Source organism: Hippopotamus amphibius, chromosome 1, assembly GCF_030028045.1.
Source record: "Hippopotamus amphibius kiboko isolate mHipAmp2 chromosome 1, mHipAmp2.hap2, whole genome shotgun sequence".
NCBI classification, from domain to species: Eukaryota; Metazoa; Chordata; class Mammalia; order Artiodactyla; family Hippopotamidae; genus Hippopotamus; species Hippopotamus amphibius.
Window position 1 is genome coordinate 11,404,479 of NC_080186.1, and position 15,298 is coordinate 11,419,776.

At 53.5% G+C, this 15,298-nt stretch overlaps 1 protein-coding gene across 4 annotated transcripts in view; it reads left to right on the forward strand.

Moving 5' to 3' along the window:
- Window positions 1-15,298, forward strand: part of KAZN (kazrin, periplakin interacting protein) — a 169,609-nt gene that overhangs the window by 110,033 nt on the left and 44,278 nt on the right. For all 4 annotated transcript variants that reach the window (XR_009047708.1, XM_057696929.1, XM_057696937.1 and 1 more), the window contains 4 exons: window positions 4,082-4,271; window positions 6,618-6,748; window positions 9,667-9,717; window positions 11,198-11,321. Coding sequence is in view for 3 of the 4 variants with exons in the window: in XM_057696929.1 (XP_057552912.1) it covers window positions 4,082-4,271; window positions 6,618-6,748; window positions 9,667-9,717; window positions 11,198-11,321 (496 nt within the window). In the remaining variant the exon portion in view is untranslated. The remainder of the gene's footprint in view (window positions 1-4,081; window positions 4,272-6,617; window positions 6,749-9,666; window positions 9,718-11,197; window positions 11,322-15,298) is intronic.

Sequence of the window (15,298 nt, forward strand, 5' to 3'; positions counted from 1 at the left end):
GGTCCTACATTTTCTGGCTGTGTGATCTTGACAAATGACTTAACCTTTCTGAGCCTGTGTCCACATGTATTGGGGTGATTGTGAGGTGAGGTGACGGGGAATCGGGGCAGGCTCACCATCCACGCTCAGTGGACGTTAGCTGTTGTTACTGATGCTGGAGACCAGCCTGTCCTCAGGCCACCACGGGACAAGCAGACGTGGATTCTCGTGTCCCGCCCACTAGCCGGTCATTGTGTGTCCTTGAACTGCCTGGGCCTCCGTTTCCTTGCCTGTAAAAATGACAGCTGCCATAGGCCCAGGCAAGAGAAGGGCACGGTGAGGGGCCAATGAGAGGCAGCATCCAGCAGCAGGGGCACGGGGGTGGTCTCAGGTTTGTTTTTTTTTAACAGCCCTGCTCCGGGTTGACACCGCTCCTGCCCTCTCTCTAAGGAAACCAGCTGGCCACACAAGCACATCTCCCATCCCTGGACCACTGCCATCCTGGCCCAGCAGCCCAGCCCTTGCCCACAGCCAGCTCCAAGCACTGGCCTGAGCTCAGACCCCCGGCCACACACGCGAGGTCAGGGCCCACCCAAGCCTGTATTTTCTCCCCCAGAGCCTCCCTCCACCCGGGCCTGCAGTTGCTGGAGATGGTGTGGAGTCAGTATTGGCTCATCAGCTCATGCTGGCGCCTGCACACGGGACCTGCTACCACCGCAGCCTGAGACCTGGGACAGGGTCTAGCCAGTAAGCCCAGGAATAGGGCTGTTGAGTCAACTTGTAGTGGGTGTGTTGCCCCTTTGGTGCAAATGCAGTGAGAGCAGCTGGAGTCTGTGGGAACACAACCCGTCTCGTGTCTGCTTGGAAGATTCCTGCCCTGGGATCCTCCCAGCCTTTGGTGGGGGAGATGTTCCTTAGACAAGCTCAAATCCCGTGAAAAGCCGGTAGAGGATTCCCTTTCGCTGCACTCACAGCATCCCTTCGGGGCCAGGCCCACTCTCTGACTGGAAAGACTTTCTGGCCTCCGGGCAGCTAGGAACCTGAGCGTGGGGGAGGGCAGGGCCCCGCACGACTCTCCCCTTCCACTTCCCAGATTGTCCGATCTCAGGGAGGCATAAATAATCCTAACAGCCTGCTACTTGTTGGACAGGACAACAGACCAGACAGTATCCTGGGCCTCCGTGTGAATTATTCCACGTCTGACTCCTACTTGTGAAGTGGAAACTGTCTCATAACAACAGTCACTAACATTTATTGAGCTTTTTTCACTGTTGGCTAAGTGCTCTCCATAGCAACCACATTATCCCCATCAGACAGACGAGGGCACGAAGGCACGGAGAGGTGAGGGGCCTCTCTCCGGACCCCCAGCTAGGAAGTGGCAGAGGCAGGGATCAAATCCACGCTGTCAGATGCCAGAGCCCAGGCTCTGAGGCACCGGGCCGGGCCACCTCATCCCGCAATGTACATGTAAAAGTGATCCCTCTCAATTCCCCATCTCACTGTGAGGGTCCTGAGGCTCAGAGTGGTAGAGTAACTTGCTCCAGATCACACAGCAAGTCAAATAGTAGAAGTGGAGTTTGAACCCAGTTCTGTCTGACTTTTGTCATATGAGGGTACGTGAGCCAGTTCACCAAGTCCCAGGAGAAATCAACACTGCAGGCTCCGAGCGCAGCGGGGGGAGTGGAAGCGCAGCGGGAGCTCCCAGCATTGAATTGCATGCAGTGGAAGAGACTGGTAGAGAAATGCTGTGTCGGTGGTCACAGGAAGATGATTCAGGGCAGCAGAGAGAGAGAGAGAGTGTGTGTACATGCACGTATTTTAAGTTAGACCTTACGTGCCTTGTCTGCAGTTCAGGTCTCTGTTTTGCTCTGTCTGGGAGGGTTAAACTCATGAGTGGACAGTTTGTGAGAGGTTCCTGTGCTCAGAACTCACAGGCACACCCGCCCTGCCCTGCAGGACTGACCGTAGGCTCCTCCCCATTGTCAGGCGGTGATGATGCCAAGCCGCCTGCCAAGTTGGAAGGTGCCACGCTCAGGCCCAGACAGAGGTGAGGTCCACCTGGGAGCAGGAAGCCAGGTGGGGACAGGAGAGCGGTCCTGCCCAGGCCGCTTCCTCATGCCTTCCTGTGCTGCCTCAAGGGGCTGCTCATTTCGGGGGCAGCCTGTGCTTTTCACACGTGTGGCCGGGGATATTCGCCAGAGGGCAGAACTGAGGGTTAGTTAGATGATGGCAAACTGACTGGGCACTCCTTTCCCACCGGAGTCCAACTTCCCGGCAGCCAAGATGGATTGGGCAGGAGGAAGCAAGGGAGAGGGGCAGCTGCCCGTGTGGAGCCGTGCCAGGACGGAGGCCTCGGAGGCCAGATGCACAGACACCTGGAAGGGAGAGCAGATGTGGTCCCGAGTGAGGGGCGGTGGGTCAGGAAATGAGTCCATGATGCTGGACCTGCTGCAGGCACACAGCAGCTCCCAGACACAGCCAGCCTGGCTCCTTCCCTCGGCAGGAGGATCGCTGCACTGTTCCTGTAGCAAATGAACAGAGCTGATTCCCTGGGCCACCTGCCTGGACACGGCAGAGGCCTGCTTCCATTTCCTCTGCAGATTTTTACGGAGTGCTTCACTGGATGTGCCCAGCCCCAAGCCAGCTGCCGGGGATCCCGTGGTGACCAGCCACACCCCATTCTCTGCCTCGTGGATTCAGAGTCCTCATCGCTTGTGCTGGTTCTTTCCTTGCCCCAGAGGAGCGTGGGCACCATAGAAACCACGTGGGGCTCCCAGGCTCCCAGACTTGGGCCCCAGCTTGGACACTGTGCCTGCTGTGCACTCTTGGAGAAGTCACATAACCTCTCTGAGCTTCTGGTTTCTCCTCTGTCAAACACAGCTAAACCTACTCTCCCTACTTGAGACCCAGGGCTGTTGCACCGAGCACATGATAGTTTTCTACACCAGGTGGCTTGTGGGTCAGGGCTGACTCCAACTCGGCCTCCTTCTGCCATGTGGGCTTATATTTCCTGGGGGCTGGCAGTAGAAGGGGAGTGATTTCATAGACTCCTGGGGTATCCAAGCTAGAGGGAGCCCTAAAGATTGGTCCAGGCTTTTCATTACACAGATGGGGAAACTAAGGCTCAGAGAAGGCAGTGACTTGTCTAAAATAACACAGTTGGTCAATGTGATGAGGGTGAATCAGGCTTTAGGTGAAGAACTTCATTTCTTGGCTAGAATCTCCTTCTCAAGAAACTCTGCTCTGCATGGAGAAGCCCAGGGCCTTGGGGGAGGTATGGAACATTCTGGAGCTAGGAGAGAGATGAGATGAGGTTTTTCCGTTGCATCTGTGTTCATGTTAGAAGCAAAGCCAGCACTCTGCCATCTGCAGTGACCCCCCAGATTCATTGGAAATCTCAGTGCAAGGCCCTTGGCCCCTCCGCATGAGCCCCCCTCCCCTGGCAAGGTGGAAATTGACTATGAAAGAAAGAATATGCGTTCATACATTTCTTATACCCTTCCCCCCCCCCAAATAATTTGAGATCACTTCTAATAAAACCCCACAGACCCTGGGGGAGATAACCCAAAGCTGGGAGAGACCTCAGTCACGGGACGGAGAAAGGAAACGCCAAGGAAGAGCTGTCTGACTATCCCACCTGCCCGAACTCAGCCCCATGCTTGTCCCTGGGTTTCCCTGTGTCCCACGTATTCTCTTGTGATCCTGAGAGCCAGCTTGAGGACCCGCCCTGTCCCCAGCCTGGGCTGCACAGCAGCTTGTGAAGGGGCCACCGCAGGTTGAACTGGGGAGGAGGCAAGGTGATGAAAGACAAAACACCATTTTCTTACCACCTCGTTCAAATCCCAGCTGGTTCCTGGAGAACCCAAAAGACTGGGTGCTAAGTGTGTCCTCGGTCCCCCTTTGTGGTCTCACTTTGTGTTGGCAGGAACTAAGGGGTAACGAACCCCAAAGCAAACCCTCACGTGACATACTGCTTGGCACGCAGTACGGAGCTGGAGATGGATTCGTGGCTCTCTCACGATGGTGGATGATGCCCAAGCAGTAGGCCCAGAGGCCCTCTTGATCACACTGTCTTCTTCCTGTCCCCCGGCTGTCTCTCCAGGCCAAGCAGTCCCTAGCCACACTGACCAAGGACGTCCCCAAGCGGCATTCACTCGCCATGCCGGGCGAGACGGTGCTCAACGGCAACCAGGAGTGGGTGGTGCAGGCGGACCTCCCTCTGACCGCAGCCATCCGGCAGAGCCAGCAGACACTCTACCACTCACACCCCCCCCACCCTGCGGACCGGCAAGGTGAGTGCGGCCCAGCCACGGCTGGGGGGGCGTCTCAGGAGGCCATCTGACCCACTGCGGGAGGCGGCCTCTTTATTTACACTCTAACTGCTTTTTGGGGGATGTAGGGCAGAGGCCATGGCTCAGGTAACTGAAAAGTCTAAGAGATGGCCCTCAGGCAAAGCTGGATCCCAAAGTTCAGATAATACCTGGGTCTGTCTGACTCTCCCCATCTCTCAGCTCTGCCTGCCTCCATTTGGCCTCATTTTTTTAAAATTAATTAATTAATTAATTGGCTGTGTTGGGTCTTTGATGCTGCACACAGGCTTTCTCTAGTTGCGGCAAGCGGGGGCTTCTCTTGTTTGTGCAGCACGGGCTCTAGGCGCGTGGGCTTCAGTAATTACAGCACACAGGCTCAATAGGTGTGGCTCACGGGCTCTAGAGCACAGGCTCAACAGTTGTGGCACACAGGCTTAGTTGCTCCCCAGCACGTAGGATCCTCCCGAAGCAGAGATCTAACCCGTGTCCCCTGCATTGGCAGGCAGAGTCTCAACCACTGTACCACCCAGGAAGTCCCTGGCCTCATCTTTAGGCCACCTCTTTCCACAAAGCAGAAAACAGCCTCCAGCAGTTTTAGGCTTTTAGGGTCCTTGCAGCTCAAAAGTCTTGAGAAAGAGAAATCTTTCTCTGTGTGTATATTAATCCCAAAGAAGGACTCTGATTGGCCAGCCAGGGTCACGTGCCTACCCCTGGACCAATCACTATGTCTGGCAGTGGATGCACTGATTCTCCAGTCTTGGTCACATGGGCATCCTTTGGCCCTCCTCAGGGAGACAGGGAGAACTCCTCAGTTGACAGCCCCAGGTGATCACTGGATGTGGGGAAGGGCCAGAAATACACGTTACAGGTGTCTGCTCCAGGCACTGGGGGAAAGGGGGCCCAGCTCTGGTGAACATCTGTACCCACTGGCCAGAGTACAAGCCCCAAACCCTTCTGTACATCTGCAGCCCACTTGGCTCCATTTTCTGTCCCTCCTGTGAGCGGCCTCATTTGTGTGACAGGTGCAGGCTGGAGACCAGCAGCTGGCTTCTGGAGCCTGTAGGTCCTGCTGTCACCTAGCTGGGAACCCAAGTCCCCGACTCCAAAGCCCCCGCACTCCTCCATATGACCATTGGCAGCAAGGATTGTCTTTCTCTGTAACGTAGCCCTCTCTGCTCACGTGCTGCCTGCACACAGTAGGCCCGCAGTCTTGTTGAGCAGAAAGTGCTTCCTCCATCCAGTGCCGGCACCTGCAGGCAGGACAGCCCTTTGTTGGGGGACTTGGGTGGGCTTTCAGGCATTCAGCTACTATTGATTGAGCACCTACTACGTACCAAGTGCCATGAGCTCTGGGGTTGGACATGGATAAGACACCCAGAGTGCTCGCCCTCATCAAGTCGGCATTGTAGGTAAGAAGACAGAAAACAGAGCAATCTGACAAAGAATGATTACAGATTATAGTCAGTGCAGGGAGAGAAATCAACGGAAAACAGGTGCTTTGATGGGGAAAAAAAGACAGTGGGGAGAGCCGCTAACTGGGGGAGGTCTCTCTTGGGACAAGGCTGAGACCTGAAGGATGAGAACGTGCCTGAAGGGCAGGACCAGCGAAGGCTGAGGCAGGAGGGAGATGGCATGTGTTGGGCACCATCAGAAAGCCAGTGTGACGTGAGCCGAGGCTGGTGGGGTGGGCAGGGCTGTATCCCCTCGACTTGGAAGAGGACCACATGTATCTACCCCCAGGTCAAGAGAGACTGGATGCCTGGCTCTCACTGCAGTGAGGAGCGGAGGCAGGGAGGCCCTCTGGGAGGCCACCATGGTCTTCTAGACAAGAGACAGTGATGGCCCGGGCTTTGGTTGTGGCGGTGAGGCTGGTGAGAAGCAGCGAGATTTGGGGCTATGTTTGGGGGCACTGCTGCTGCTTGGGTGTGGGGTGAGGGGATGGGATAAAGTAGGAGCTGGTGGTGGCCTCAAAGCTTCTCACTTGGGAAGCTGGTATTGACCAGCGGTTAGGATTGCACCAGGTCTAGGGAAGGTCCAGGTGGTGGGAGCATTATGAGGATAGTCACCAAAGTCCCTGGAAACTCCTGCCCCTTCTCCTTCACCCTGGTTGGTGGGGGCCTAATTGTCTCCAGAGGCTGCAGATTCTCACCAGCAGCGGCTATCTGGTGACGCGTGGGGCCGTAGAGTAGAAGGGCAGAGAGCTGGGCAAGTCTCTTCTCTCAGTATTCCCACCTGTATAATGGGGGCGCTGGATGGAATGACCAGCAAGGCAGTGAGGGCGAGGATATTTTCTCCATCCCTCACTCACCAGCTGTCCCTGCTTTCCAGCGGTCAGGGTGAGCCCCTGCCACTCCCGGCAGCCCTCTGTCATCTCCGACGCATCTGCCGCTGAAGGCGACCGGTCGTCCACGCCAAGCGACATCAACTCCCCTCGACACCGGACGCACTCCCTCTGCAACGTAAGGCCAGCAGCAGCAGGGCCTGGGCCATGGGCCCCGCCCAGAAACACAGGGGTGGGGGTGGAGGGGTGAAGACCTACCCGCTGTTTCCTCTCGTCCACCCAGGGAGCATTCTGGCGAAGGCATTTCCTGTTCTGTTCTTTCCTTTTGCAAGAAGAGATGGATGTGGGGAGAGAAAGAAATGAGGCCTGTTGGCTCCTTGTGTCCGGGAGGGCAAGGAAAATCCTGAGGAAAGCGGGCCTGGGTCGGCCACAGGGTCTGAGCAGCCTGGGCTTACCTCTGGTGGGCTGTGTCTGGGACCGTGGGCTTCTGCTCCCAGACTGTACCTTCCAGAGCTCAGGACCTCACCACCACCACCACCCCCATTTCCCCACAGAGCCAGCTCTTTCTTGATTCTTCATCCAGGAATGAGCCGGATCTTTTTTTTTAATCGCTAGGAGTTTTTGCACGTTTTCCCTCTGGAGAGGCATCCAGTGAATTTGTTCTAAGTTGGTTTGCTTCACTTACTTAATCACACACTTTTTGATTTCATACTGGGTCCCAGCTACCAAGAGGTGCAGGTAGCCACCTAACTTTTGATGGCTGGTAGGATAGACAGGCTCCTCAGGAGTGAGGGGGTGAACAAAGGCAGGTGGGTCAAGCATCTGAGGACAGGAAGACGCTACTCAAGACTCTTAATGTGAAACACTGGGGTCACGGCTTGGGGGCCACTTTTCATGTGTGTTCCATCACCCGAATGATAATCCAGAGGGCTCCCCTGCAGTGTCCTGAAGACACAGTAGACTTAGGTCTTCAAATGCACAGGAAGGCTTTCTCAAAAACACAGTTGATGTTTTATTAACCAGCGAGATGGATAATATAAAAGGAATGAGGTGGATATAGTGGGAAAGAAAGACAAAATGACCATTACTTGCCAGTGAGATGGTAATCTACCTGGAAAACCTCAAGAGAATAACCTGAAAAGCCATTAGACTAATGATGAGTAGTACAGAACGGTACCGGTAGAATATCAATTGATAAAAATCAGTAACTTTTCTGTATTCGTAATCTTAATGGATGCATTTTTTTTTTTCAAATCCACAATAACAATGAAAAGCACCTAATAAAAATAGCTAAGACTAAACTTGAAATAAGTTGCCTCAGCCTGTTGACGTGGGCAACAGAGACTGCTGGCTGGGGCCTCACAAAGCCACATCGGGATGGGGAGGAGATCACTTCAGACTCCCACTCAGGGCTGGGATTCTTCTGTTTGCACTGGGGCTTTAAGGAAGCAATCTGTTCTTCTCTTGTTTCCACGAGAGAACCCTGGTGACAAACGCTGTCCTGAAAGACAGTACCAAGGCCAGGAAAGTGGGCCAGTAGAGGGGCCTCTGATGTTACTCTCTTGTTCTGAGGGACCACTGTTGAGTTATACCTATGGCCAGCAGTGCCCTTTGTTCTTAGTGCAGGCCAGATACCCTATAGTATCTGAGAATACCTTCCCAGGGGCCATATTTTGTCTTCCCATGGGGGGGCCCACAGGGGCTTTGATAGCCGAAATACTGCTAGAAAGTCCATTCTGCAGAAAGGGTTCTTTAAAGGCCTCTTGAATTGCATTTGGCTGAGACCTAACCTTTTGCCCAACTTGGCCTTGACACATACCTGCTGCTACAGGCAGCAGGTCTGGCATATTTTTACACAGGGCCCTGCTGTCAGGCAATGGGTGCTTTGATAAGCCAGTCGTCTACATGTAGGCATTTTAGTGGGCTCTGGCCTCATTCTCTTCCCCATAAATTTGGCAAAGACCTTATACAGGGCCAACCTACCTAAGCTGCCTGCCAAATAGGTTCTGTTTGCAAACCTTGAGATGGGACTAAAGACTAAACTACCATTTGTTCCATCTCTGCCCGCCCTCAACCACCTTCATCCCCCATCTCAACAGATGTGCACACAGGTAAGCCAGGAAGAGCCTGAAAATAGCTCAGGTAACCCTCTGTTCTCAGGCATTTGGCCTGGAGCCAGCAGGAACAGCCTGGCCTGGAGTAAGGACCTCCCCATCCTTTCATGCCCTAGTCACTTATTTAGAGCAGAGGTCGGGGACTCAGCACAGAGAGGCTGGAGAAGATTGATGGACATTGGCTCAGGTGACACGCGCTTTGTTTCTTGCCCTTTGCCTGCAATTCCAGAAATGACCACCAGGGGTCTCCCTAGTAATGACTTTTGTGATTCCCAATGATCTATGTTACCCACCTCCAGGCAGGGCTGACTGATTCTGGGATGTGATGAGGGCTTTTGCACACTCACAGGAAGGAGCACTAGACCAGGAAGAACCAGATGGTCTTGAATTTGAGTTGTAGCTCTGGTTTTAATTAGCTCTCTAATATTGGACTGTCTGGAACCTCTCTGTATATCTGTAAATCACACTAATGAGCCCTGTCTGCCCCTCCACAAAATAAGAGATTCATTGTGTTGTTTGTAGGGGAGATGAGGCTGCATAGTCTCACAAGTCTTCCTGTCCCCAAATTCTTTATTTTTGTGCTTTTTTCTATAAAATTATACTTTATGAAAACCACCAAGTATAACCAACTTCATTTCTAACTCAATGGACCAACTGGGAGAGGAACTTAGACTTTGAGTGACTGACTTATTGGTCAGAGGGCATTAGGGGTCTAGAAGCCAGAGCAGGCAGGAGAGCACCCTAGGGCCTCTGGCCAGGACCCCTGGTCCGGGCTGCATCTTCATGAACCCCATGTGCCATCACTGAGTCATTTGGAAGTGTCTACTTTAGGGGTGGAGGGTGGATTCCCCAGTACAGAGGAAGGGTGGTCCCTAAGGGATGGCTTCCTTCCACAGAAGACCCCATGCTCCACAGGCCACCTGTGCTCTCCTGTGTCATTGTGTCTCTGCTGTTTCATCTTCCTCTTCTCCTTTGGCTACAGGGCGACAGTCCCGGCCCGGTTCAGAAGAACCTGCACAACCCCATTGTACAGGTAGGTGTGCCTTCCCTGGCCACTCAGGCCCTCCCTCCACCCCACCTTGACGGTGACTTCACCCTTGTTCTCCTGGGCCCTCAACATCCCCACGTTCACACTTGGGCACCCAGGGCAGAAAGGAGTAAAGCCACTACCTCAGTCACACGTGGGTTGGTGCCTAAGCCAGACTCAGCACCTAGGTCTGCCCTTCCATGTCCTCTTCCAGACCTGTGGAGCTACTAACTGCATCACATATCCTGCATGCAGCCCCGGAGAGTGTCTTCTCCTGGCAGCCAAAGGCCGATGACCCAGGCCCTGGGTTCTTTGGGCCCCTTGCTGCAGGAAACATTTTAAAATTCATTTTTAGCCTTTCAATGCTCTATCCTCAGAGTGAGGAGGGAGCTGTAGGGAGGAAAACAACATAAATTTGAAGGTCAGATGGAGTCTCTGAGATGAGATCTCTAGTCCCAGGGTTCCCACACGCTGGTCTTCTGGACTGCTCGTCTGCATCAGGGTCCACCAGTGAAGATTTGTCTAATGCAGATTCCTGGGCCCTTCGCCCTGGAGATTCTCATCCACCAGGTTGGGGTGGGAGGCTGGAAATCAGGTAATCATGACGTGGTTTGGGGAACCATTAGTCTAGTCTAAACTCCACCTTTTTGACCCATAACACCGCCCTGCATCTTTACATGAGGCATCTGACAGTTTGCAAAGCTCTCCTGCAGACACCACCCCAGTCCCATAGTTACCCCGACAGGACGACCTCCCCCTCCTCACTGTCTTCGTCGTTATTGCTAACAATCTCCCCCCACCCCCACCCGCCCCAACACTACACAGCCGAGAAAACTGGGCTCAGAGAGGCTGCGGGCTCCCCACGGTTCCACGGGTAGTGACATAATCGGGATCAGAACCCAAACCCCTGCCTCCGCGCTCTACCGACGCCAGTCCTGCTTCTTGTCCAGAGCCTTAAGATCCCGGGTCCTTGCTTTGGGCTGACATGAAGCTCAGGTTTCCTCCTTCCTGGTTTTCCGGGCTCTCCTATGCCCCGTTTTCCAAGGGGATTTTTTCTTCAGTGCACGGAAACGCTTGCTCAGACGCCCCCGCAGGTGGGCCCTGTGGCCAGCCGTGGCAACGTGCGTGGACATGGCTTCTGCAGGCCTTCCACAAGCACTGGAAGGCTATAGGCAAAGTGAATTTAAATGACAATAATAGTACAAACCCCAGCAGCAGATTATGTGTCAGGCACGGTTCTAAGCGTTTTTATCCTCACTTTAGGGACAGCCTCATGACAGTCTTGGGTGGGTCCTAGGGTTCTGTAACTGGTCCAAGTCCGCTTAGCGAGTGCGGGGCAGACCCTGGCATCCTTACCCACTGGTGCCCCCCACCCCGTCGCCCCCATGGGCCATCCCCCACCCCCGCCCCTCCCTGTCTTCTGCCCCAGCTCAGCTTGCCTTTGTTTTTCTCCCCTCTACCTCTGCCCCTTGGCCCGACTCCTCAGTCACTAGAGGATCTTGAAGACCAAAAACGGAAAAAGAAGAAAGAGAAGATGGGATTCGGCTCCATCTCGCGCGTCTTCGCCAGAGGGAAGCAGCGGAAGTCCCTTGACCCCGGCCTCTTTGATGGTACCGCCCCTGATTATTACATAGAGGAGGACGCGGACTGGTGATACCCGCCTCCCTTCGCCTGCTGCCGGGCGGGCGTGTCTGTGCGTGTGGACGTGCGTGCGAGCAGGAGGGTGCGCGGCTGGGCGTGCGTGTCGGTGCGTGTGCGCGTGCGCGCGAGCTCTCGCACACGTGGGCGCGGGTGCGGCCGAGCCCCCCTCGCGTGGGCCCCTCCCCCGCGTCGCCACCTCTGTAATTGATGTACATACTACAAACGTGTGTGAACATGTCAACTCTCTGTTGTCTTCGGAGCGATACAGTTGTGTTGTTAATCTGGGTTTGTTTTCGTTTTTTTTCAATGTTTTTTTTTTTTTTCCTTTTTTTTGTTCGGTTTGTTGGGTTTTGTTTGTTTTTTTTTAAATTTTTTTTGGTCCCTTCCCCCCCCCCCCTCCGTTTTATGAAACTTGAAAACTTGAAGGACTGCTGTGTATTTGTAAATAACAAAACTATTGTGCACTCCGTGCTTGTAAATGTCCCTCGTCCGAACTGCTACTTCTGGAGCCCGTCTCCCCGAGGATGTGGTCTGTTTTTGATGTCCCGCCCCGCCCCCCCACCCCCGGTGTGAACGTGTGGGACCAGACCCCGTTCTCGGGCCGCGCCCAAGTCACTTTAGCCCCCAAACGCCATCGTCATCAGGGTGAGGTCCACTCTCCGCAAAGACGTGCGAGCCCGGCCCAGGGGCCCCGTCTTGGCTCGGTGTGTCAGAGGCCAAATGGGCTCTTTTTTAATGGCCTGCCAGTTTTTAAATTGCGTTGCCGTTTCCTTCTTTACCGGGAAAAGAAAATTGTTCCGTTTAACTTATTTGCACAAATGCAGAAGACTTATTCTATCTAAATTATTACATAAATATTGGAATGTATATTTTTCCACGGGGGCGGGCGGGAGGCGGGCTCTCTGTTGACGTGTCTGTTCTTTGATCATGCTGCTGCCAAACTGTGCAAGGTAGAGTGTAGGGTGGCCAGAACCCAGGGACCATTGGATTTCCAAGCTTGCTTTTTTCTGTTCTTCTTCTCCTTCCCCCAGTCTTCCGCCCCTGCATGGAAGTGCGCTCCGCCTTTATTCCCGCCTGTAGCTCTCTCCAGGCCTTTCTATATATATTTATTTATCTGAAATACAGAGCACTGACCTCAGTGAGCAGAGTGCCTGCTGTCGTGGTCACCTTCTTTTGGGTCTGTCTTTTGAGAGAGGCTGTGTACGGGGCGAGATAGCCAACCGCATGACCACAGGGTACGACCACAGGGACCCTCGGCCCGAGTCGGTTCCCCGAGGGTCTTGGAGGGGCATGCGTTCCTCCTCGCAGCTATGTCTCTCTCATCCTCGGTTGATTCTGCACGTGGGCCAGGCCGGTGTCATGGGGGTGTCTGCCCACCCATCCCAAGGGGAGGGCTGTTGGGGACACAGCATCCAGCACCAGCACCTCTGCCCTTCTCGTTCTGGTTGGTTCCTCCAACCACACCTCACAGAGTCTCCCAGGATCCCTCGGGCCCTGTCCTCCAGCGTGTCACAGCAGCCTGAGCCCACTCACCCCAGGAGAGAAGGGCTAGCAGGAGCACCTGCCTATCTGGGGGGTAGTGTTGGCTCCAGTGAGGCTTCACCAGCAAAGGAACCATGAGCATTGTAACGCTCGGTGATGGAGAACACGTGAGCTTCTAAGCCAGGGCCTCCGGAGGCCTAAAACTAGCTTTCCCTTTTCTTTTAACCTGTGAATCCCCCCCCTCTGCACCATCTTAACTACTAACAGCTCAATTCACACACCCTCTAAACAATAGTAGTTGCGCTTTCTGCTACAGTAACATTTTCAGCTCTTACCAAGAAACAAGGAGATTTTAAAATGCTGGAGCATCTCTTATCAGAAGGGATAGGATATTTTGTCCAAAGTCTCTAAAACAAACAGAAAAGCCCCAGTTGGCTGCTCCCTTTCCTTCTGACCTGTTGAGGGGTTGGAAAGGGTACCTAAAGTAGGCAGGGTACCTAATAAGGATCTTTCAGTCCGCCTTTGGCGGACCCGTTTCACTGAACCTGGCGGTGAGGGAGAGTGGCCGGAGCAAGAGAGATTTTAGGAAATACTTTTCTCCCATGAATTTTTTTTTTTAATTTTGGTTCATTTTTATTGTTTGCCCTTTACTTACAAGAAAATAAGATTGCAACCCCTCCTGGTAATGATTTAGTAGTTCCTTTTCATTTCAGTTTTTGTAAATTAGGAGATAATTCTAAGAGTTACTAAGGATGATTTATTTAAGAGAACTACGTCAAATAGCGAATGAGTTATGGATAACATTAGATGAAAATAACCTTTCCCGTGGGAAAGGTTTCTCGAAGGCATGGATGCAAATATAAAATATAAAAAAAAAAATCTAAATAAAGCTTATTTTAAAATATGATCGAATTCTATGTTATTTGATTGCTTCTATCTTCTCCGGGTGGGAGGCAAAGCCCGGCCTGACCTGCTCCTTGGAATTCCAGGGCTGGGTCCTAAGGGGGTGATGGGAGGGGCCGAGGAAAGCTGGCTGGATTCTGGGCCCATCGAGGGGCTGAGGCCGGGGTGGCCTCCCAGAAACATCTCGACTTTGTCACCCTGACTGTAATTTGGAGGAGCCGTCAGAATCCAGGGCTGCTCGTGGTCCTAATGCACCACCTCCGAGCCTGGCGCCCTGACCCTGCGTTCTCCAGCCCCATGGCCCCAGTCAGCTTTCATCTGCTTCCTTCTCCCCCCGGCGCTCCTTCCTAAGACCCAGAGCAGGGCCCTGTGAGTTTGGGGCTTGTAACTTCCTGCAGACCTCAGTGGGCCTCTGCATTGTCCCACCTTCCCTGGGGACTGAAAGGAGCTTAAGAGAGAAATTAAAGGAGCCACAGAGCTTCCCTAATGAAGCCAGAGTGGGCCAGGCTTTTCCGAGCCCCATGAAATCCCCCAGGTGCAAAGCCAGTCCACCCCGGGTGAAACTCCACAGTATGGCCTGAGAAGAGGCCACCTGGATACCCCAATCCATGATCACAGCCAGTGCCTTCAACCTCTGTCTCCCAGCTTAACAACAAACCCTCCCCAGCAATAAGACTGGTGGAATACTAGCCTTTTAACTCCCCTTGAGTTTCTGCCAGAAGAAAGCTCAAAGCACCATAATGCCGAGAAGTTACAGATTGCAGTACTGCAAGGAACTTAGGGGCATCTACCCCAGCAGCTCTCAACCCGGCCACACATTAATCACCTGAAGAGCTTTCAAAAAAATTACTGGTGCCAGGTACTACATCCTGCATCAGAGTGTGGTTAAACCTTCTCTCGTGCAGCCAGGATTGAGAACCACTGGGCTAATCTGAGGAGGGCAAATGGCCCAGACACGTGCCACAGCTCCGCTCTCCCTGGCCTCAAGCAGACATCACTAATCACTTAAAGAGTCCTTCCTACCCAGCCCACAGTGGCCTCCAATTTTTCACTTTACAAAGCCTCACACAGCCACCACCAGTCAGTCAGAGTTGGCAGGAGAAAGGCTATTTGCCATCCCCAAACTAACCCAGCCCACTGCACGGAACAGATGGGGAAAACTTTGGCCCAGAGAGGAGTGATTTGGCCAAAATCCTAGCCAAATCCTAGGTAGATCAGTGCTACAATCCCGTGGCCATCTCAAGGGCCAGGCCACACCTGATTCAAATCTGCCTAGCTCTACTCAAAAGCCACACTACCTCCTTTGTTAATCTTCTCCAGACCTTGCCCCAAATGGTCCAACTTCAGGTGTCACTATTAGTCAGAAATTGGAGTACAGCTGCCTGGCTGCAGGGCCAGTGGACAGTTGCACAGGTTGTGCACTGCATTACCACTGTGTGAACAGTGCCCTGAGCTATGCAGTGTGCAGCTTGCGTGGCTGTCCTCAGTGACCCTCCTGAGTGCTCTCCCACCCGTGCTGCAACAGGCATAACCTAATAGTAGTAATAACCACAATAACATC